Here is a 22,733-nt window from a genome sequence, read left to right on the forward strand (position 1 = left end):
GGTACTCCAGAAGAGGGAGCCCCAGCCTCCCCCAGCAATCCGCATGGGGACCAAGGCAGGACCTGGCCCTCCTGACCTCAGCAGATGCAGGCCACAGCCCAAAAAGGGCAGCAGCCACACGGACCTCCCCCCCGCCCCAGGCATTGGCACGAGCCCCTAGAGCACCCGGATCAGACCTGGGGGCAGGGCCCAGTGCTTGCGTTCTCGCTCTGCAAGCCCATTTTGCAGGAATGGAAGCAGGCACCCGCTCTGTCAGCAGACCCAAGCCCCAGCACTGCCTGCCTTTGGGGCAGTAAGTTCCTCTGCTCAGCTCCCTGGTCCTGGGAGGAAGGCTTCAGCCTCCAAACCTGGTAGCGAGAACTGTGGGGTGGAGAGAGCCAGAGGACCCTCGGCTTCGTCACCTCCAGGAGGCTGGAGAATCTGGAGGAAAGGCAGTTCCATTCCCAGAGTGGAGAGCTGGGCACCCAGCTTTACCCAGGAGAGGACCCCAGCCACGGATTGTGTTTTCCTTCAGTCCTCCAACCCAGAAAGGGCAGCACAAGTGCCACAGCTCTGATTTTGGTGGGGCTCTTGGGCGGGGCGGGGCGGGGCGGGGTGGGGTGTGGTGGTGGTGCACAGAGCTCTGAGAAGAATGTCGCTGCACGCGTTTAAACCCAGCAGGGCCAGAAGAGCATCTGGGCTAAAGGGAGAAGTGAGTCACACGGAACAGTGTGTGCTTTCTCCTAACAATAGCTCCTCTTCACCTCAAAGGTGAAGGGTCGAGGGTCGCGACTCTGTGCCGGGCCCTGCCGGGCTGGGTGCTGCGCTCTCCGCTCCCTCCCTGCTTGTCCTCTGTCACTGGCGACCTGCCTTGGCAACCAAAGAGCTTTTCCTCAGAGCCAGTCCACCCTCATGTCTATAGAAATAAAAAGGTAATGACCTCAGGTCACAGGTTCTCTGTCCCTGATCATTGCACACAAGCCCTTTGGGAGACCCAGCCCAACAGTGCTTCTCCCCGGGCACCGCGGCCCCACAACCAGCTTCCATCCGGCCTCTGTCTCATTGCTGCACAGGCAGGGGGGAGACGTGAGGAGTGTCTCTCCCTCCTGGAAAAGTGTCTTGCTGTGTTCTGAGATGGGTTTGGTGGAGGGAAGGGGAATAGTAACACATTGCCCACTTTTTGCCCCATGACCCCTTAGCTTTGCTCTTCTGCACAAAGAATGATCCTTTCCTAAGAGCGTGCTTTTTTCCAAGTCACATGCTTTTATGCTTCCTGTGCGGAAACCCCCCCGACTCCTGGGCAACCTTGGGTGATGAGGGTGCCAGGCCTCAACGTGCAGAAATGCCTGTTGGCACTTGGGATTTCCCCTCTCCAGTGAGATACTCAGGTCCAAAACTTAGGCCTGACTATCTCTGCCTCCCGTGGGGTGCCAGAGGCAGACAGGGAGTGGGAGAACACATTCTGCCCGGCGTGGGTGATGGCACAGGCGAAGAAGGGACACTGGGGGCAAGTGGGCCCTCCTCTGCCTTAATCCAGCCCTGGTTTACTGGAGAATTGCTGGGCTGGGGGGCATGGGGGGCTGTTGACAGTATCATGCAGCCCTGGCTCACCCCAGGCCAGAGGCGTCCCCAGGACACCTGGTAGACCCTGGTTGAAAATCTGGGAGCAGGCCACCCCCAGCAGCTCAAGAGTGGGGGCCATCCTGCCCAATACCGTCCTCTGCCCCCTTCCCTCTTCAGGGTCGTCTGCCCCAAGGCCACCCCTCACCACTCCCTCTTGTCTGCTCAGTGATGCTCAGCCCTATGGCTTTTTTTTTTTTAAGATTTTATTTATTTATTTGTCAGAGAGAGAGAGCGAGAGAGAGAAAACAGGTAGGCAGAGGCAGAGGGAGAAGCAGGCTCCCCACCAAGCAAGGAGCCCAGTGTGGGACTCGATCCCAGCACGCTGGGATCATGACCTGAACCAAAGGCAGCCGCTCAACTGACTAAGTCACCCAGGCGTCCCAGCACTGCCGCTCTTTGACTGCAGATACTAGGATTTCAAGCCTGGAAGGAAAGGGGGCCAGGTCCCTCCTTTCTCAGATCCTCCCTCCTGGAGGCCATTCCAGGCAAAACACCTTTAAAAAACAAACAAACTACTAAGGCAGCAAAGAGAGCTCAGGCTTCTTTCAAACTCCTCAGTCCGTCTTTACAATCACCTTCCCAGAGCCCTTTGAGGCCCCACACTTAAGTCTGACCAGGAGCCACACGCAGCCCCTCAGGTCCCTGGACGCAGTAGGCGCCCGTGGTTGATGGAGTGTGTCTGAGGTCTACGCGGCTGGGGGATTCCAGGGATCCTCACGCAGTGATCCACTGCCTTGGGAGACCTCTTGTGACCTGACCAAGGTCTTTGGGGCTGGGATAAAGTCACGAGAGGGCCTGCAGTCCTGCTGGGAAAGGTGGCAGGCAGCTGGATTTCCTAGTGGAAGAGGGGAAGAGGGAGAGGAAGGGGTGGGACGTGAGCCTGGGAAAATGGCCTACAGAATGGGCTGGCTGAAAAGAAAGCAAAGCACGGTGGGTCAGGACCTAGAATCAGGGCTTGAATCAGGGGAGTCAAACATCGTCTCTCATCACAGGCACCGGTGAGAGGAAAGGCGAAGTGACCAGGAGTCAGGCCAAAAGCCAGGACCGACCAGGATTTCTCAAAGGAAGCCTAAGGAGCCGCCAGGTCATATTCCGTGGGTCCTGCCTAGGAACCTACCATCAGGCCCCCCCTCCCTCCGCCTGTGGCCCCAGTTACCGACGCAGCCAGGGCTGGGACTGGACTGATGCCCTAATGCCTCACTCAGCCTTGGAAAGCGTTACATCCCTCCAGCCCACGGAAACACTCAGCTCAGCCCCCACCGGGCCCCCAAGGCCCACTCACCTTGCCTGGCACCCAGGTACAGAGAAGCTTAACAAAGGCAGTTTATGCATAAACATTATAGAATAGCGTTTCCTGGCAGGGATTTTGAGAAGGAGCCAGAGACAGTGAGGGATGTGGTCCCTCCCAGGAAGACGCTTCTAATGAGGGCTGGGGCGGAAAACGAACGGAAGGATGCATCTGGGAAGTGATCCCTGAGCACACCCAGGGGTTGTGAGAGGGGCTGACCACACAACCACAAGCAGGCCACTCAGGGAAGGGTCTGCCTCTTCTAGATCCCCCTGCAAGTCTCCGAGGACCCGGCTCCCTTTGGGGCCCCCCAACAAACATACTACTCGGGGCTGAGGTGGCTGCTGGCAGAGCACCAAGAACCCCGCTTCTGTGTGTCCTGAGTGCACCCCAAGGCTGGGCTCAAGAATGCCTGAGCCTCGGGCCCCCAGCACACCGCTCTGACCTGCCGTTGGCCCCCTGGAAGGTTGCATTTCACTGGCATCACTGCCATCTTCCAGGGCCTCGTCCCTCCCTGCCCCTCATCCTCCCTAGTTCTCCCAGGCCCTCTTATCAGGCATTCTGATCCTCCCCCATGGCTTCGGGTGCCACCTAGGGAGCTCGCGACGCCCAACCCTGTCTCATCAGCCTAGACCTCTCCCCTAAGCTCCAGACCCAATGATCAAACATGACCAAACAGGCGTATCCCATAAACCCTCACACTCAGCAGGTCTGATCGGCTTCCTCTTTCCCCCAAACCTCCTCCTCCAACATGCCCCACTTCAACAAACAGTCCAAGCCATGGCGCCTCAGCTTATCCCCATGAGTGATAGCCTCGCCTGGGGCCCCATCCCAGACTCCTGCACCAGGCTCCCGGCTCCCAGCTTCTGCAGTGTCACTCGATGTCTCTGTGTCCCTGCCTTTCCCTCCCTGACCCCCCAGCCACTCGGTCACCAGAGCCGGGTCCCCGGACACAGTCACTAAGATCCAAGTGAAATACAGGATTCACCCAAACAATTAGACAAAAAGGTGACTTAAGAACATAAAGGCAAAAACATGGGAAGAAGACAGGTGAGGCACAGTCCCCAACCCCACAACACAGCCCTTTTGTTTCATACTGAGAAACCAGGGTGACTTTTCTGTAAGATGCATTACCACTCATTTTCTATATACTTAAGACTCTCTCAAGAAAAGATTAATAATTTTACAAAGTTGAGGGAGGGAGGAGGGTGGCAAAGTGTTTAAGAAAAAGCAGGAACAATAAAACATTCATATCTCCCACCCAGACAAAACCCCTACTGGGGTTTCAGCGGTAGCAGTAAGGCCGTCCCCTCTCTCTTTCGAGCTGTGGGACTGCGTTGTGATCCAGACACCAAATCCCACTAGGCGGAAAAGCACAACACAAGCCTACTTATTATTTTCAAGGCAGAAGGGAAAAATCTAGAAAGGCAACAAACGACAAACTTCCTTGCTAATCGTGGAGGATGGGAGAGGCTATTGGAATCTAGTACTTTTTCTGTCCATCTGGTCTTAAAAAAATAGAAATTAGATACTCTGGTTTGACAACAGCAAGAAAGATTTAAAAAAAAAAAAAAAAAAAAGCCAGAATTGTTGTCTAAAAGCCTGGCCCTTTCCCTCTGTCGGATCACCAGCCCTGCCTGTTAGTCGAGCCTGCTGCCCACCTCATTATCTTGCTCTAGGAGAGCCCGGCTGTTTGTTCCACATTTCCAACACACCGTGCCTTTATTCACACTGTTCCCTCTTCCTGGCATGGCCGTCCCATTGTCCGTCTGGCAAACACTTACTCCATAAGACAAATCAAATGTCTCCTTCCTTTATGAAGGCTTCCTGACTCCTGGAGACACCTTTTCTCTCTGCTCCCCTTTTCCTCACAGAAGTATCTGTTTAAGTACCTGTCACTCACCAGCCTTCAGATCTGCTTCCCCTGTAGACTACAAACCCCTTGTGGGCAGGAAGCATGTCGCCTTCTTAATCTTAGTATTCTCAGACCTAGCTCAGTGCCCAGTAAAAGAAGAAGAAAAAAAAGAAGGAGGAGGAGGAGTAGTAGTAGTAGTAGTCGTCGTCGTCGTCGTCTTTAACAGGGACGCCTGGGTGGTTGAAGTGTCTGCCTTCAGCTCAGGTCATGATCCCAGAATCCTGGGATCGAGTCCCACATCAGGCTCCCTGCTCAGCATGGAGCCTGCTTTTCCCTCTGCCTGCTGCTCCCCTTGCTTGTGCTCTCTCTCTCTGACAAATAAATAAAATCCTAAAAAAAAAAAAGTCTTTAACAAACGTCTATGGAATGAATAAATACCTAACTGAGCGCTTGGCTTTTAAGCGATTTAAACTATTCAAATAATCTTAGTCTGGTGCCCTCGTCTCCCGAGTCCAGGGTAGCATAGCCCAGGAGTGCTAAGAGTGTGGCCCCATGTACAAATCATCTGTATTGAAGGGCACTAATCACGCTTACACAGGTCCAAGTGCAGGGGTTTGGGAGGAGCCAAGAACAGCAGTGCTCCCATGTGGAAAGACAAAGTCAATCCAGTCAAGCCTCTCAGTCATGTAGATGGAGGAAAACGATGCCCGATGCCGCAAAAAAAATTCCAACCAGTGGAGAATACACAGATCAACATCATTAAGTCTTGATACATGTATTATTTCATTGTAGCAAATTGGTCTTCCAGATTCCATTTGGCTCAAGCTACATCGATATAATAAAAGATGATAGGTATCTAATGTAGGGCTTTATGAAGCTTACCACCTAGTAATGCAAAGACCTGGGAAGGGCAGGACGTTCCCCTTACCTGACACAGTCCCCGGGCGCCTGCCTAGATGGTTCTTGCGGCTCCCCTTCCTGATGTTGGTAGAAACCGGGACTACAGAGAGGACTTGACCCAAGGCTGCCCCAGCCAGGCCTAAGCCGGAATGGGCACTGGTAGATTTTCCGTGTCTCAGCCCTTTGTCCACAGGCTGGAAGTGGCTCTGCACAGCCACCTGCTCCCCTGGCCCTCAGCTATGGCTGGCATTACCTAGGAGCTAGACTCCAACTACCTAGGAAGGACAAAACGTGAAGAAGGGGGGAACCCGGCTAAGATGAGAGAAGCCCAGGAGAGGTGGGGCAACCTTTCCATCTACCAGAACACTGGCTAGTGTGAACTCCGCTGCACCAGGAAAGGAGCAATCATGAGCAAAGGGAACAGCATGCTCTGACCCGGGGTTAAAGAAATGAGGCAGAGAGAGGGAGTTCAGAGCTGGACAAGGAAGATGACTCTGGTCTGGGATGGCTTGATCTCAAATTTCCCTTTTCCCCTTTCCACTCAGCAGGCTTTCTTCCCACCCCACAGTCTCTTCCTGACCCTGCTGCATCTCCCCCCCCTCCACTCCACAGAACCACCCCCCCCATGCCCTCACGCAAATACACAGCCCCTATTCCTGTGTGATCCATAACTCACTTCAACCTCTCCCACTCTCCAGCCCCAATTTCTTCCCCCAACCAGACTGCCCCTCCTTCTATGTCTCCCCATCACCGTGCCTCAGAGCCTGGCCCCTAATTCCGTTTTCCATTTGTCCTTTCCCGGCCCACCGGCTTCTCCCCCCAGGGGGCTACTTCCTGCACTAGGCTCTCCTCCAGGCACCTGCTAGGGGCCAGCCACTTAACATTGCCCACTCCCCTCAAGCCCCCAGAGACTCATTCCCCGCCCCCCGCCTGGGCGGCTGCAGTCCCTATACCTTTAACAAACCTCCACGTGCGCGTTAACGGCGGTGACAGCATTTCCTTGTCTCTCTGCTCCCGCCCCCGGAGGCGCCGCCCATTGGCCGCTGGTTTCCTCTATTCTCGCTCTAATTGGCCTCGCTCCCAGAAAACTCCAACCAATGGCCTCTCCGCCTCTGTCTCCCTCCTCCGACCCCGAGCTCCCATTGGCTCCAAGGACTTAGGATCTGTTAGCAGGGGAATTCTTCCGTCCCCCGGGTAAACTCCCGGGCTGAGAAATTGGTTCCGAACCCAACGCTGGGCAATGGCGGGTCACGTGGCTGGCGGCCTCATGACGTGCGGATTGCGAGGCGTCACCGTGACGTTCGGGCGACCTGCCGAGTGGCCCCGCTACCTCCACCACTTGTACGGTGGCGGTGTCAGCATGGACCTGGGCCCGATGCGCAAGAGTTACCGCGGGGACCGAGAGGTGCGACCACCGGGGCAAGACCTCCCGCAGGGCGGGGGAGGAGCCCCACGGGGTGGGATTGGGGTCACCCCCGTAGGAGAAGGGGGTTCCAAGACAACCGGGGTGGGGGAAGGGGCTCTGGGGAACAAGGATGAAGAGAGGCTGCGGGTTGCGGCGGGTGAGAACGCGAGCTCTGGAGAGGCCGCGGGGTGGGATCCTGCCGCTCACGGTGCGTCACTAACAACCCCTCTGGGCCTCAGTTTCCTCACCTGGGAAGTGAGTACCGAACTCGCAGCGATGTTGTGGACTTTGATATTTGCAACGTGCTTGGAACAGTGATAATCAGCTTCTAAATATTTGATAAGTAACACATGGGGGAGGGGTACTGACTCACGGACGGAGGGGAGGAGAGAGCGCCTAGATCTCACTGCCGTCAGTCAGTACCTTTCCTTCCCTTTTGGAGAAGTTATTTTCCTTTTCCCTCCTTGGCGGAGAAACCAACTGTTTTAGAATTGAGGCCCGGAGCTGCAGTTTTAAAAATCTAGTTGCGTGTGAGCATTTCCAGAAATAGTTGTTAAACATGCAGTTTTTCACCGAACCTCAGGCCTACGGAGAATTTGTGGGGGTGGAGCCCAGGAATATGGCTTTTTTCTTTTATGCTCCCGAGGTGATAGGTTTGACGCTCTTGACATGAAACTCTGATTCATCCATCACTGCTGTGGGACCTGGCCAGTTACGCCACGTTTTTTATGCCTCTGTCCTCACCTGTAAAATGGAGCTAGCAGAACCTATTTCCTGGATACTGTTTTTTGTTATGAACAGTGCCTGGAACAGTACTACATACACAGTAAGCGTTATAAGTGTTCATTAAATAAAACTCTCCTTTCCCAGGCATTTGAGGAAACTCAGCTGACGTCCCTGGACCCCATGAAGCAGTTTGCTGCCTGGTTTGAGGAGGCCGTTCAGTGTCCTGACATAGGGGAAGCCAATGCCATGTGTCTGGCTACCTGCACCAGGTGGGCATAGCCGTGGGCCCGTCTATGGGTGGGTACAGGTGAAGTAAGAAACTAGGAAGCTCGCAACTTGGTGGAATGCAAATTTATGGTTATAGCTGTGTTACTAAGATGCTCTGTGACCTCAGGCAAGTTACTTGTCCTCTCTGGGCCTCTGTGTCCTTATCTGTAAACCAAAGATCAGACTTTACTTAATTCCATTTCAGTAATAAAAATGTAGTCCCTCGGGCACCTGGGTGGCTCAGAGGGTTAGGCCTCTGCCTTCGGCTCAGGTCGTGGTCTCAGGGTTCTGGGATCGAGCCCCACATCAGGCTCTCTGCTCAGCAAGGAGCCTGTTTCCCCCTCTCTCTCTGTCTACTTGTGATCTCTCTCTTGGAGTCAAATAAATAAAATCTTAAAAAAAAAAAATGTAGTCCCTCATTCATCTCTGCCCCTGATGCTCTCACCTCCAACACCCATGTCTCCCATCTCCCCGTTTACCCAATTCCCATCTGTCCTTTAAAAGCTGCATCTCCTGGAACTTCTCCATAAAGCTCTCTACCTCTCCTGAAATCTAGCGTAGTGCTTGGTTGTATTATGTATTTGACAATCAGTCATATAACCTTGAGACACCTCTTAGATTAGCCTGTTATTCAACTCTTGTACCCACTCATTAAAGTATAAGGTCTTGGGGCGCCTGGGTGGCTCATTGGGGTAAGCATCTGACTCTTGGTTTCAGCTCAAGTCATGATCTCAGGGTTCTGGGATTGAGCCACCAGGGTTGCTGCTCAGTGGGGAGTCTGCTTCTCCCTTTCCCTCTGCTCCTCCCCAACCCCCCAGCTCATACTCTCTGTCTCTCTCAAATAAATAAAATCTTTTTTAAAAAGTGTAAGGCCTTGAAGTCAGGGCTCTGGTACTGTGCCCCAGGATATTCCCTAGAGTCTGAGTAGAGATCCTAATGTAACTGCCCTTTCTGTGATTGCTAAGCCCTGGCTGGTTGTGTTGGTGTTGGTCACCACCCCAAGAGCCTTGTTAACCTGCTAGGTACTAAAATACCACTGAATGGTAGGTGTAACCAGCAGAGATTTATTTCCTCACAGCTCTGGGAGCTAGAAGTCCAAGATCAAGGTGCTGTCAGGATGGGTTCCTTGTGAGGCCTCTCTTTCTGGCTTGTAGATGGCCACCTTTTTGCTGTGTCCTCGCATGGCCTTTCCATGGTACATGCAGGGGATGGGAGGGAGGAAGGGAGGGAGAAGGAGAGAGAGAGAGAGAGATCTTTCTGGACACCAGGCCTATTGGATTAGAGTCTTACCTTTATGACGTCATTTAATCTTAATTATCTCTCTAAAAGCTCAGTCTCCAAATAGACCCACTTTGGGGGCTTCAGCGTAGAATTTTAGGGAGACACAGTTCAGTCCATGACAAGTCCCAGGCAGCAATGTCCTGCCTGTACCTCTAGGACAGATCCTCAGGGTGGGGGTGGGATGGCCATGGGTAGCTAGCACCCCCTGACAGTGAGGAATAAGAGGGCACAGGCATGGGGAGCGCAGGGGAGCACCTGGGGAGAGGGGTGGTAGCAAGCAAGCACAACGACATGGGCTCTGACCACACACTCTGGTCTTTGCCCAGAGACGGAAAACCCTCTGCCCGCATGGTGCTGCTGAAGGGCTTTGGCAAGGATGGCTTCCGCTTCTTCACTAACTTCGAGAGTCGGAAGGGAAAAGAGCTGGTGAGGGGCCCGCAGGGGCCAGCCCTGGCTTCCTTCATCACCCTCCAGTGCCACCCCTGCCGCATTGCACTTGCTGGCTGTGCTCAGGCGCCATGCTGCTTGCGGGCCTTGGCACTTGCCCTTCTCTCTGCCGTGGAGGAGTGCTCTCTCTGACCACCCCATCTCTGTCATCTGCTTCCCTAAGTAGCTCCTGTCCCTTTGGCTCTCAGCTCCCGTGTAACCTCCTTGGGAAAGTCCTCGATCCCCATGCCACATCAGCTGTTCACCCTCGTGGAAACTTGTGACTTCACTTGCTGCCTTGTTTTCCGTTGATAACTGTACCTTTGTTCGGTTATGTGATTGAGATTTGTCTCCTCCACGAAACACCCAGGAAGCTCTGTGGGGGCAGAGGCTGCATTCAATGTACGCCTGGTGTCCCCTCTGTGCCTCTCCTGGTGTCAAGTCCAGAGTTGATCCTTTGTGTGCATTCGACTCATGAATCCAAAGGACTCCCCAAGCCCGTGGTGGCCGTAGATGCATTTCTGCGGACTTGCACATCTATGGATGAGAGAAATGGCAGAGCCTCAGTCTGGAGTCCATCTGGCTCAGGTTCTCAGTGCGGCTCTAGCACTTCCTGTGTGAGCTTGGGCAGGTTCCTTAACCTGAGTCTGTCTCTACCCCTGGAAAAGTAGGCCTACCTTTGAGGGTTTAGATGAGATGTGACAGTGAATGCCTGCCCCGTGGGTCTGCACATTACAGGCTTCCTGCCTCCTTTCTGCATGGTGGAGGTGTTCTCCCTGCTGTTCGGATGGTCGACTGTGAGTTCTCTTTCATTTCCAGGACTCCAATCCCTTTGCTTCCCTTGTCTTCTACTGGGAGCCCCTCAACCGTCAGGTGAGTGAACATTCCCGAGACAACCTAGGGCTCGCTACGGAGGAGCCCAGTGGAGGGCACCAGGCCAGGCAGACCTCCTGTCTCTCTTAATGAGCTGGCCTAATTGGGGCCAGTAGTGGTGGGGCAGTGGCGAAGGGAAGAAAGAGACCTGTGTTGGTGGGGAGGGCAGATAGCGAAGAATGCCATCTAGCCAGGGCCGTCCCTGAGCAGGTGCGTGTGGAGGGCTCCGTGAAGAAGCTGCCTGAAGAGGAGGCTGAGTGCTACTTCCACTCCCGCCCTAAGAGCAGCCAAATCGGGGCTGTGGTCAGTAACCAGAGTTCTGTGATCCCCGATCGGGAGGTGAGTTGGGTTCTTCCTTGGTTCTCTGGGTGGCAGGGGCCTTAGCTCATCCCCCAGCGGCTGTCCACTACAAGTGCCAGGGCCCGCCCTCTCCAGCAAAATGAAGGGGTGGTCTCCTTGGGGGGTGGGGGAAATGGACTTCTTTTCTGACCCTCTGGTTGGACTATGCTCTAAGAGGAGAGAGGCCAGCCTCTCTTGCTCACCTGCGTCCCCTGGGTCACGGCACGTGCTTAGTATACGGTTAGTAAGTGAATTTACTGACTCAGTCCAGGCCTTCCTGTGTTTCCTTCCCCTGGACAGTATCTGAGAAAGAAGAATGAGGAACTGGAGCAGCTCTACCAAGCACAAGAGGTGCCAAAGCCAAAGTACTGGTGAGTGATAGCTGGTGGGCGTCCAGACGGGGGCACAGAACCTTCATGTGTACTCAAAACTGCTCTATCTGTGGCATTACAGACCTACTCCCCACCTCCCCACCACCCAAACATCATCAGATTCATCCTTCCAACTTCCATCAGGGGGCCCTGGGATGGGCTGGGATGGGGACGCCGGGGGTGGGGGCGGTGTCCTGCTGGAAAATTGCACAGAGCACCAAACCCACTGCTTCTCCTTGAAGGGGTGGCTACATCCTGTACCCGCAAGTGATGGAGTTCTGGCAGGGCCAAACCAACCGTCTGCATGACCGGATCCTCTTCCGGCGGGGCCTGCCGACAAGAGACTCCCCTTTGGGGCCCATGACCCACCGTGGGGAGGAAGACTGGCTGTATGAGAGGCTCGCACCCTGATTCGAAGTCTGCTGGCGCCTGCTGGAGCTGGCACCGGGTGCTAAGAGAGGGTGTGGGATGGTGGGCGCGACCTTCTAGACTCAACCCATTTCCCTCCCCCACTCCTTATATTTAAAACTCTTCAGAGTTCAAGCTCCAAATTCTGTATCTTTAGTTGGCTCCCAAGTAGGTAGGTAGTCTAGTGGAGCATAAACAGTGGCAGAAAAAAATCCCATAATTATTTTCTTGACCTTGAATATGATTTATTGGAATAGCTCCCTCTAGAGGTAGTAGTTGGTGTGGTTCCCTTTTCCAGGGACCTGGGGCGGGTCCCTGCTGCCCTGTTAGGGTGTGACTGGGTCATACTGCCAGGTTCCAGCCTAAGCACCCAAGGCAGTGTAGCCAATCTGTTTTTTTTTTTTTCTTGTCAACAATTTGAAATTTGACAGGGAGAGACCCAGAGCGTGAGAGGCATTTTAGCAAGTCCTTAATGGCAGCCAAGAAGCAACAGTTTCCAGCCACTTCTGTTGTCATTCCCTGAGTGACCCTTGGATCCCTCCTCCCCACGTGTGGGCTGTGTTAACCCCTCCTGCCTCAAAACACCCATTATCCCTTTGTTTGTTTGTTTCGTTTTGTTTTGTTTTCTTAAAAGGAAGTTTTTGGATTAAACTAGCCAGAATCAATTTCTGTTGCTTGCAACTTAAAGAAACTTCATTAACTTACTAATAGGATATTTTTATAGCCCTGTTCCCTACTGATAACTGCTTCCCCTTATCTGAAGCACAACAACATGGAAAAGAGATTAAATGTATTCTCTGGAGCTCCAGAGGACCCAGAGGTGGGAGTTGGACGGATGTGGGTTTCCTCTCAGTTGGGGGAGAGACTTGAGACAACCATGATCCAGTAATCGGGAGTGGGCTACCTAGTTAGGTAGCAAGTGTCTCTAGACGTATTCGATCCCAGGGAGTCAGGAGTTTTATAGAAGGGCTTCATGACTTGTACCTACGAGCCAGGCAGATTTCAGTCAAGCTTTACTTTCCATGTTCGTTTCTGAGAACAACATACGTGTGTGTGTGTGTGTGTGTGTGTGTGTACATACACAGATGTCTGTTTCATTTTCCAGGTATAGAATTGTTACAGAGCTATGTTTCGGTACTCACGGATCCCCTTCAACTGCCCCCCTCCTCTGGGGGGGATGACTCCTAGACACGGGTTTCTATCCCTGCTGAAATTACCCAGAAGTGTTCATCACATATAGTTTCACTGGTCTGAGTGAGGTCTGAACTTTCAGGAACGTAAAAGCTCCCCCAGAGACTTCTGTGCAGCCAAAAGTTGAGACCCCCCCCGAGTTGAGATCCTCGCTCCTCCGTGTGGTCCACGGACCAGCAGCACCACCACTTAGGAGCCCACCCTCAGCCCACCCATGAATCCTGTCCTGCATTTAATAAGCCCCCCCCCCCGGTGACCAGTTGCAGTGTCCCCCACCTCCACAAACAAATGACCTCCTACCCTCACCATGGGATTCCTCATCAGGCCTGGATTGAGGCCTGCGCTGAACTGTGTTTGCACACTTCTTGAGCACAAGTCTGGTGACCAAGGACAACTTGAACGAATGGCCTCCAGGCTGTGGAGGGGAGCCAGGCTGGGTAAATGTTTGCTGTGACTAAGCCAGAATCTGAGAACTGTTATTTTACGCGTTGGCATGGAACTCACCAGCTCTGTAAACTGTTTCATTCCTCTGTGTGGGCGTGTGCGCTGCTTCGGTGCCGGACATTCATGGGCTCCTCCCAGGGGGCCCCTGTTGGGGGTTGATCCCCCTCTTAAGCCTGAGTGTGGGAAGGCACGATGCTAACCCTATGGCCACCAAAGGAGATGGTGCTGGGGTGCCCTTCTCTGCCTTGTCCCATTACTAGGAGCTCTGTATCCCCCAACCGGCTCTCTGAGCCTGGGTTCAGCTGTTCCCTCCTGTTCTTTGACAATCACTGTGCCAAATCTGTAATAAAACTTCGTCAGCCGTGTGTGATATTAATGTTCAACCTGGCCCAGCCGCATGCTCGCATCCCCCACCAGCCTAGGAAGGAGGGAGTTGGGGGCTTAAGGGCCCCCCTCCCCCCTCAACTCCACCTCTCCATAGTGGTTGGATGGCCAGCAGGGGGAGCCCACCGCCCAGGGCTGACCTCTGGGGGCAGTGCAGGCCAGTTGGAGCCCGCCCCTCCTGCCTTCCCCTTCCCCCTGTTGGGTCGTGTCCCAGTGAAACTGTGGTCGATAACCCATAGCCTCTCACAGCTCCTGCCCATATTTGTACTCTCGGTTCCTCCTCCTCTGGCCTTGTGGAAGTTTGCAGCTGCCTCCCTCTGCCTCCCTGGCCAGCCAGATTTCCCTTTGGCTTTAGCACACACCCACCCCCTGCCCCCCAGCTTAGGGGTAACTGGGGTTTCCATGGAAGGTTCCTGCGGACATCAGAGACTGGAGCAGGATCTCACGCACCAGGGGTAATGGCCATGTGGTGCCAGTATTGGATAGAAGCCGGGCCAGGGGGCCCAGGGCCCAGGCTCATCCCCAAACGCCCCTCCCTCAAGCAATCTCAGGATGGGCAGAAGTGATCTGGTGTCTCAGAGGACACTCAGCCTCTGGGCTGGTTAGCTTTCCCCTACTGGTGCCAGAATCAGGATTCTAAGCCCCAGGCCATTACCCTCTGCCACCCTACCTCCCCTTCTGCAGAAGGTGACTGGACTCCTTTCTTTGCTCTGAGTCTCAGTTTCCCATCCCCCTGAGCAGAGGCAGATCAAACATGGAGGGGGCCGTGGGCCGCAGTGATGGGCACACACCAGCTCGGGCTTCAGTCCCGCCTCCACCATGGCAAGCAAGTGCCTTCACTTCTCCACCTCAACTAACTCAGCTGGAAAATGGGGATAATGACAGCACCTGTCTCCAGGTGATGAGGGGACTGACCGAGGAACCTCATGGAGTACTTGCCACAGGGCCTGGTCCACTATAAACTCTGTAAACACTGGCTATTCACAGTGGACAGGACTAGAGTAGGGGGAAGTTGGGTCCTCCATGGGACACTTCACAGACTGGGTAATTGGAAGGATCCTAAAAGTTCTACGAAGTGGGAGGGATAGGGAAAGAGGCCTGGGGAACGGCATTTTACCTGAACCAGCCCACCTTCCCTCCCTCCAGCTCCTGGTGTCACTCATCCTCACAGTTCCCCCTTGCCTGGGTGAGGCCACCCAACAAAGGCCCCCTTGTATGGTTCTGTTTGTTTTGGTAATAAATTTCCTGAGCAACACTCCCTGGGGTGGAGTGGCCTGACAGCCCGCAAGGAACTGACCTGGAAGCTCCATGACCACATTATTTAGTGGCCACCTTGGTTTCTCCCTGTTCCCACCAAGAGCTCCAGAGAGGTGTCCAATTTTTTCTAGCTCCCAGCTCCTGGGGCCTGAGAAAGATCTGGATCTAACAGCACAGGGAGCACACTCTTTCCTCTTCCTTAACCAGACGCTGTGGGCTATGGTGGAACTCCTTAATAAAGGAAGAAGGAGGACACCCATATTAACTGAGCACCTACTATAGGACTACTTAGGGGGCATTTAATATTGACCATTCCCCCAAAAAAGATATGATTACAGGAGAGAAACCTGAGGTTTAGAGAGCATCTTTTAAAAAAGTATTCCCCAAATCACCCAGCAACTAAACAGTGGAATGAGAATTTGAGTCCTGACCCTAAACCAAACCCCTGCAACTGTGGGGTCAGTCACCAAAGGTCTCCTCTACTCTCTTGAAGTCCCTGATGTTCTCTCTGTTGATCACTTAGCTGAAACTAGCCCCTACCCTTGCTATATTTTCATACTGAGGACCCCTTTATTTTTAATTTAAAAAGATCTTATTTTTAAGTATTCTATAGACCCAACATGAGGCTCGAACTTAAAACCCCCAGACCAAGAGTCACGTACTCTGTCGACTGATCCAGCCAGGCGTCCCCTGGAGACCCTTCTTGATGCTTGAAAGGAACGCTAAGCACTTCACTTAAATGCAGGGAGGAAAGGCATGAGAAACAGTCCTCAGGAAATGTAAGACAAAAGCATAAATAGGTTCTCTGCTTTTGCAGCATTGTTTATTACAAAGAGAGAAACCTACAATTATTTTTTTAAACAAAATTCAAGGCTCCAGGACTCATCTCTGCGGCTTGTCCTTCTTAAATACCAGTAGGAGGGGAGAAGAGAGCTGGCGGTTTTTAGGTCCTATCAGAGCCTCCCTAGCCGCTCCCTGAATTTGGACCCATGAGCCAGTGCACTGTCCCTTTGAGGATGTGTTCAGGAAACTGTGGGGCCCTCACCTCGTCTTCTGCAGCAAACCCCCCCCCCCCCCAGAGTGCCAGTGTCCTCCTCTCCTTGCACACATAGGGGAAAAGTTCCAGAAGTTTCCCTCATGTGGGAGGAGGTAAGCTCAAATTCAGGGTCTCCGCCTCCTCCAGCTCCAAGAAACCACCCCATCATGTGGCTTCTGGAAAAGTCATGCTTAGAATTGGTCCAGGGAACAGCTGTGGGTAGAGAAAATAAAGGGAGCCGCAATCGAAACTCACCCTTGACCCTGTGCCACTGGAGGAGGAGAAGTCTGTCCGCCCCCTCTCTCCGCCCCTCGCCATGCCCACCTCCCTGCCGGCACTGCCACGGCTCTGAGGAGGGCTGTCCTTCTGCGTAGGACTTCTCATCCTTGGACTGGAGTGCCTTTGTATGTGCTGGGGACGTGGGACGACCTTGGGAGAACCCAGACCTTCCAGAAAGCTGGGGCACATAAATACAAACCTAAAACCAGACCCTGCCTGCCAGCAGGCATCAAGGGCCCCACGGAGTCAGCTGTGGCCAAGGAGGCCAGCGTGGCCAGCTCCTGTCGCAGGTCCGGCTGACAGCAGGAGTAGGGAGGTATTAGGGTCCTCCTGGGCCTCCTTCATTGTCCTTTGCCATCCCTGTCATCAAAGAGGTTGGGGTTTTCTGCCAACGTGGCCCGAACTTTCTTCTTCTCCTTGAAGCGGCCGGAATTGGAGACTTTGACGTGCTTGCCTTTTGTATTCTTGTCCACGATCTTCTCCAGGCGGGTGTTATAGTTGCCATTGGGGTCCCCCCCCTCAGGCCGAGGGGGCTCGGCGCTGCCCTCCGTTGGAGCATAGGTGTCGGGGATCTCATACAGCACCTTCGGAGCAGATTTCTTTTTCCGGAGGAAGGTCAGCTTCCACCAGCCGACTTCGGTCATGGCCGTCCCCGGAGCCGAAGGTGGGGCTTTCTGCAGGAACACGGTGGGACAGTGAAAGGGGTCAGTGGGGAGAAGGGAGGTGCCTTGGAGCAGCCGTCTCTAGCTCCTAATCATGGGCTGTTTTAAGAGTCCAGGCCTGAGGGAGGGGAGCCTGGGTGGCTCAGTGGGTTAAAGCCTCTGCCTTCGGCTCGGGTCATGATCCCAGGGTCCTGGGATAGAGTCTGCTTCCTTCTCTCTCTGCCTGCCTCTCTGCCTACTTGTGATCTTTGTCAAATAAATAAATAAAATCTTAAAAAAAAAAGAAGTCCAGGCCTGAAAGGATTGAAGGTGGAGCCCAACGAACCCAGGGTTCAGATAAGCTCTACGATACCAGAAGAGAGAGGGGTCTGGGGAATGGGTGGCAGGCATTGGATGGACAGAAACACCCCATGCATTCTGATTAGAATTCATTACAAAATATATATATAATGATTTGGAGAGTAATTTGGACTTCACAGTGGGGACCAACAGGAGTGGAGTCCTTGTGGGTTTTTTTTCCTAAGTGGGAGGAGCCTCAGAGCAGGGTTGGGGGTTGGGAAGAGGAATCCTGGGACTGCACCAGCCTTGTGACCTCTAGCAAGGTACTTCTCTGGACCTCAGGGTCCTCACCTGTCCCTTCCAGCGCTAACCTTTAGCTCTAAGGTGAATCCCCGCCCTCTGCAGCGTGCTCTGTAAAATAATACAGGTAACGGTAATAATCACTGAGGGACAACTCCTTTCCCCACCCAGCTTCCATGAGCACAGGAGTGTGCAGGAGAGCTGAAAATTGGAGGGAGGTTTTTGGGGTCACAAGTGCCCGTGAGATATACTTATCACAGGCCGACTCTTCACAAGGAACCCAGCGGGGATAGGGCTTGGGGGCTGACATCCAGCTTCTCCACTGAAAAGCCATGTGCCCTGCCATGAAGTGGCCTGACACGGAGGTGGCCTCATCTTTTACTCATTTCCACAAAGTTGCTGTCTGAGCTAGTGGGAGTTTTGGGAGACACGGCTGCCTGGACATGGTTGCCAGGGGGTGCGTTTAAGACGGAGGAAGAAGACGGCAGATTGGAGGAGTTCCAAGCAGCGGAAGGGCAGGCAGAGGGATGAGAAATCAAGGCATCTTTGGGCCTGGAGAGGGTGGTGGGCTGATTCTCAGGAACCTGCATGCGGCAGAGAAGGGTCCTGGGGTGGAGCAGTAGCCACCATACTCCAGAAAGCTAGATGGTCAGGTGAGCCGAGCACAGATGAATCAATCACCTCCTTTTAGAAACCAATGGTCTTAACCACATTTTCTGAGAAGACCAGAAAGAAATATGACAAATGATGAACAGTGGTTTTCTTTATGGAGAAGGGATAGAGGCTATTTTCTCCCGGTTTATTTCTGATTTCTAGATATTCCATAATAAGCGTGGTTTTTGTTTTGTTTTGTTTTCTTTTTTTTTTAAGAGGGAGAGCAAATCAAATTTGGGGGAAAATGGAAACAAGATGCTGACCTAGGCTTGGAATGGGTTGAATGCCTGCCTCCGTGGGCCCCTTGTTGCAATTGTCCCCTTTCCTCCCATATACTCAGCCCCATGCCCAGAGCGCATGCCTGATGGACTCCTTCCTGCCTCTTCATCCGGGAAGCAGATCCTACATTGCTCTGTCCCTCTGGCTGAGTTCAAGTAGCAGGAGAAGCCCAGGGGAGATCTCGTGCAGCTCCCACTTAGAAAGTGAAGGAGGGGTGAGAGTGGCCAGGTAAACATTTCCAGGGCACCCCGGGGAGGCGAGCACATGAAGGGGACGGCCTGAGAGGTTTGCTTTGGCAGCTTGCCTCACCCGGGCTTAGCACAACCTTGCACAGAACTTGGTGTTCCAGAATGGGTTTCTGGAAGGAGTTGGGGGGGTGGCACTTGCTTGGCCTGGTCTGGGGCAGGGCCCATGACCCCACCACCGCCCATCCGAGGTTGGATGGGAGGAACTCAGGGAGTGGAGGACCCTGCTGGTAAGCCAGGCAGTAACATCTGACTGCCCACCCCCTTGGGGGGCAGCGCTTTTGCCCCTGCAGCTAAAACACACCTACTCTAGCAGTTCCTGCCAGTCGGCTCCCATGGGGCTCAACTCTCTCTCTCGTTGGAATGAAGCAAGTGACAGATCATCGGGAACTTAGCAATAAACCTTGGAGAAACCGCAATAGCCCTCAGACCCTGCCCTGGGGTTTCAACCACCGCACAAAGGCATCTCTTGGCCTTGAACTCTGGTCTAAGATGCCTTTTGTGGTCCCTTCTGCCCGAGAGGACAGACAAGCACTGGTAAGAAAGTATCTGCCCCTTTTCAGCAGGACTGACAATGGAAGTCTGAACAGAACAGATCAATTGGAGGACCATTCTTTGTTTTACAAAATAACCAAACCATAAGATCCTTTTCAGGAGTGAGCCACCCCAAAGCAGTATAACATCTGATTTGCTTTACAAAAAAAAGTGCTGTGATATCAAAAGCTATGGAAAGTTAGAAAGAGCAATACAGCTACTGAGGCATGGCCGTGCTGATTCACAGGCCAGAGGGGGCTGGGGGCTGGAGGTGTACTTGGGATCTCAAGCGGATCAGCATTTAGTGACATGTGGTCCCCCCCCCCCCTCTCAGCCTGCACGCAGGCTGGCCAAGCTGAGGGCTGGGCCATTGCCCTGGGGCCCTGCAATCCAGGGGATGATAGGAATCAGCCCAGAGGGTGCTAGCTACACTTCTGCTGTTTGCAAGGCTTCAGAGCCCACAGACGGCTTGCGGGATAGACTGCCCCCCTCCCCTAGGACCGCCAGCCCTCTGGTATGCCTGTGGCCAGCCCAGGAAAGGCCCCACTGCCCTGACTGAGTTCTGTGAACTGCTCTAAGGACCTTGCTCAGACTGGCCCAGGCCCCTTCGGAGCTGGAACGAGTTAACCATTGACTGTGGGAGGTGGAGGGGTGGAGGGGAGTTGAGGAGGCACTTGGGGCTTTAAGACCACACCCAGAAACACCCCTCCCCCCATATCCCTCCACAGGGGCCCTGATGGCACTTCTCCATTCTGGATAAGACTGGGGTACCCTGGAGAAGAACAGGGAGATCCCCACCAGATAGCCAGAAACACCCTCCAGGCTGGAGGCTAGGCTCCTGCTTAGCAAGCGTTAACGGAGAACAGCTCAGGACTGAAACTTTCCCAGAAAGAGCTCTGCTGGAGGCCTGGAATGACTCCAAGAGCCAGTGGGATGAGTCTGACTTCTGCCTGCCCACCTAGGTAAAGATGGGAGCCAGCCTGCCTGGGTTTTCCTTCCCAGTTAGGCTTGTCAGCCACGGAGGCAGAACTGGGTGCCCTGACTGTGCTCTGTGCCTTGGTTTCCCCACCCGCTCTCCCTCTGCCTGTACCTGTAATCCTGACTGCTCCGGGCTGGAGGTGAAACCTTCCTTAGAGAAGGAGCTGAGTGTGGCAGCTGCCCGGGCGGGAGGCTGGGAGAGGTAGGGGTGCCTCCAGGGTTCCACGCCAGAAAAGGCTCCGGCGAGAAGATCTGGGTGGGAGCAGCTGTGCGGCAGGTGCCAGAGAAACAGGTGCAGCGGCGGGTACCTGCCCCACTGCGGCTCCAGGAGTCAAGGTGAACCTGAAACCCAGCCCCTCCCGGCTAAGTAAACAGAAGCAGAGGCCGGATCTGGCTGATGAATATTCATTACCCCAGAAATCCAATCCCAGTGCCCCTGCACCCACCCAGAAGCCAGGGTCCTCCGGGGATCACCTCGGCAGGAAAAGGAAATCCCAAGGGAAGTCTGGGGCAGGAGAAACAAGGGAGCCTCTCTCCTCTTTCCCCATTCTCATGGGCCTGGCTGCACCCCACCCCCCAACCGTAGCCAAGGTGTCCCTCACCCCTTTCATGCCTCCAAGAAGCTCAGACCCTCTGCAGCACGGACAGTGCCTGGATGTTGCCCCAGGCACAACCTGGAAAGGGTTAAGCGCCGCTGCTCCCTTTGGCCAGGCGGGACAGGACAGGGTACACCCCAGCTCCTTTGAACTCCCGAGTCGAAACCAGTCCCTGGTTAAACTGGTTGGCAGACCGGTTCCCAAGCTGTCTGCTCCACCCCAAAGCTCAATGCTCCTCTGGCGGGCACAGGGTGGGGGGCTGCGGTTCCCTCCTGACCTGAAGGGCCCCTTCTCAAGATGGGGGGTGGGGTGGTCACTGCTCCTGCCTCACCAGCATCTTCAGACCCAACCACCCTCGAACATGGACAGAGGGGCATGGGGGCATTTGTATTTGTGAGGTGGCGAGAGAGGGTAAGGTAAGAATGCAGAGTGTGTGCACACACCCTCCTGATCACTGACCACCAGCCAGGGCTGCCTTTGCAGCTCACTCTGTGCCTACATCCCTGGAGATTGGGGAAATCTGCTGCACGGTCAGGGGCCCTGTAGCTGCCTGTCCTGGGGATGCCCAGCTTCGATGCTCAATCCACCTGCCCAGCTACCTTACTCCAAGGACTGAGTAGGTATATGCCAGGCTCTGAGCGGGGCACTGGGTGGAGGAAAGGCAGATGATTCTCCGTTTCCTTGGGCTCCTCATCCCCTCAATCAACTCCCAAACTAACCAACTCTCAAACCTGCCCTACTATTTCCAACCCTGCTTCTACTCGGTTCAGCTTTGCATGGCTTTGTGAGTTTGTACTCCCCTCCTTCTGAAACAGCCCCCCTGCCTCGAGTCCTTCAAGGCCCCCTCCCCCATGGCCCACAGTGGAACCCCTGGGGCCTGGCCCTCTTAGGATGGGCATCTCCCACCCCTCATGAATAGTCCTTTTCTCTGCCTACCTTCCCAGGCACAGAACCTGCCCAGGAGGGTAAGATGAAGAGTGCATGCTGCGCCCTTGGTCAGAAATAGCGTCCTGGGTAAACTAAGATAAACTCCTATTCATCCCTCAAGACCCAAATTGATTACAATGCCTCTTATGCCACCAGGAATTGTTTTGGTCCTACAGAATTTGCTCATTTGCTTCTATTTAACATGATATTCACCAGAATTAATTATATATGTGTATGTGCACACATATATACGTATATAGTATTGTAATGATCTAGTCATATATTTGGCTCTGTTAGAGAATTTTAGCTCCTTGAGCCAAGAATTATCTACCACTGATATAATAGGAATTTGACTCAAGCTTTACAACACAACACAAATGAGAAATAGAAGTCCTGTCTTTACCCTAAGAAATTTTTTTAAGAGTTTTTTTTTTTAAGATTTTTAAAAATTTATTTGACAGAGAGAGAGATCACAAGTAGGCAGAGAAGCAGGCAGAGAGAGAGAGGGAGAAGCAGGTTCCCCACGGAGCAGAGAGCCCCATGCGGGGCTCAATCCCAGCACCCTGAAATCATGACCTGAGCCGAAGGCAGAGGCTTAACCCACTGAGCCACCCAGGTGCCCCAAGAGGTTGTTTTTTTTTTTAAGATTTTATTTATTTATTTGACAGAGAGAACGAGATCATAAGCAGGCAGAGCAGCAGGCAGAGAGAGGGGAAAACAGGCTCCCTGCTGAGCAGAGAGCCCAATGCGGAGCTTGATTCCAGGACCCTGAGATTATGACCTAAACTGAAGGCAAAGGCTTAACCCACTGAGCCACCCAGGCACCCCACACTAAGAAATTGTTAATCTAGCCTGTTGCCCATGTCCCACTCTTCGCACCAACCTTCCTGGAGGTCAGGTGAGAGAAAACCCATTTATTTGACCTGTGATTTCAGCTACGGCAGGCT

General features: G+C 53.6%; 2 protein-coding genes and 1 long non-coding RNA gene across 12 annotated transcripts in view; 1 reads left to right on the forward strand and 2 right to left on the reverse strand.

Annotated features, from left to right (window-relative positions):
• The window catches only part of LOC131817083 (uncharacterized), a 30,389-nt gene extending 23,721 nt beyond the window's left edge, over positions 1–6,668 (reverse strand). For 5 of the 7 annotated variants that reach the window (XR_009348319.1, XR_009348318.1, XR_009348315.1 and 2 more), the window contains exon 1: positions 5,674–6,592. This is a non-coding gene — a long non-coding RNA (uncharacterized LOC131817083). The other 2 variants (XR_009348317.1, XR_009348316.1) reach the window with 2 other exon arrangements.
• Positions 6,669–6,827: 159 nt separating this feature from the next.
• Positions 6,828–13,741, forward strand: PNPO (pyridoxamine 5'-phosphate oxidase). Of its 3 annotated transcripts, none has more exons than XM_059150484.1 (8): positions 6,828–7,050; positions 7,921–8,045; positions 9,651–9,750; positions 10,570–10,623; positions 10,834–10,962; positions 11,263–11,333; positions 11,576–11,781; positions 12,173–13,741. In XM_059150484.1, exons 1-7 carry the CDS (start codon positions 6,886–6,888, stop codon positions 11,742–11,744), a joined length of 813 nt encoding a protein of 270 aa, XP_059006467.1. In that variant the 5' UTR covers positions 6,828–6,885; the 3' UTR covers positions 11,745–11,781; positions 12,173–13,741. The 3 variants fall into 3 exon arrangements, with proteins under 3 accessions (XP_059006467.1, XP_059006469.1, XP_059006468.1); XM_059150486.1 differs by having other exon boundaries at positions 12,827–13,741; XM_059150485.1 differs by having other exon boundaries at positions 6,829–7,050; positions 12,847–13,741.
• Positions 13,742–15,814: 2,073 nt separating this feature from the next.
• On the reverse strand, positions 15,815–20,889 carry PRR15L (proline rich 15 like). Of its 2 annotated transcripts, XM_059150487.1 has the most exons (4): positions 20,866–20,889; positions 20,376–20,605; positions 17,645–17,684; positions 15,815–17,006 (listed from the first exon to the last, which is right to left on the reverse strand). In XM_059150487.1, the coding sequence occupies exons 1-4, from the start codon at positions 20,872–20,874 to the stop codon at positions 16,674–16,676; spliced, it is 612 nt and encodes a 203-aa protein (XP_059006470.1). In that variant the 5' UTR covers positions 20,875–20,889; the 3' UTR covers positions 15,815–16,673. The 2 variants fall into 2 exon arrangements, with proteins under 2 accessions (XP_059006470.1, XP_059006471.1); XM_059150488.1 differs by lacking the exons at positions 17,645–17,684; positions 20,376–20,605.
• Between the last annotated feature and the right edge of the window lie 1,844 nt (positions 20,890–22,733).

This window comes from Mustela lutreola, chromosome 15, assembly GCF_030435805.1.
Source record: "Mustela lutreola isolate mMusLut2 chromosome 15, mMusLut2.pri, whole genome shotgun sequence".
NCBI lineage: Eukaryota > Metazoa > Chordata > Mammalia > Carnivora > Mustelidae > Mustela > Mustela lutreola.

What these genes read in the sequence shown, in the direction of transcription:
- PNPO (XM_059150484.1), top strand. Translation starts at nt 6,886, where the DNA reads ATGGCGGGTCACGTGGCTGGCGGCCTCATGACGTGCGGATTGCGAGGC. An exon ending in TGTCTGGCTACCTGCACCAG is followed by an intron (nt 8,046 to 9,650) that starts GTGGGCATAGCC and finishes GTCTTTGCCCAG; the next exon opens with AGACGGAAAACCCTCTGCCC. An exon ending in CTGTGATCCCCGATCGGGAG is followed by an intron (nt 10,963 to 11,262) that starts GTGAGTTGGGTT and finishes TCCCCTGGACAG; the next exon opens with TATCTGAGAAAGAAGAATGA.
- PRR15L (XM_059150487.1), bottom strand. An exon ending in CGGAGCAGTCAGGATTACAG is followed by an intron (nt 17,685 to 20,375) that starts GTACAGGCAGAG and finishes ATTATTTTACAG; the next exon opens with AGCACGCTGCAGAGGGCGGG. An exon ending in GATTCACCTTAGAGCTAAAG is followed by an intron (nt 17,007 to 17,644) that starts GTTAGCGCTGGA and finishes GTGTTCCTGCAG; the next exon opens with AAAGCCCCACCTTCGGCTCC.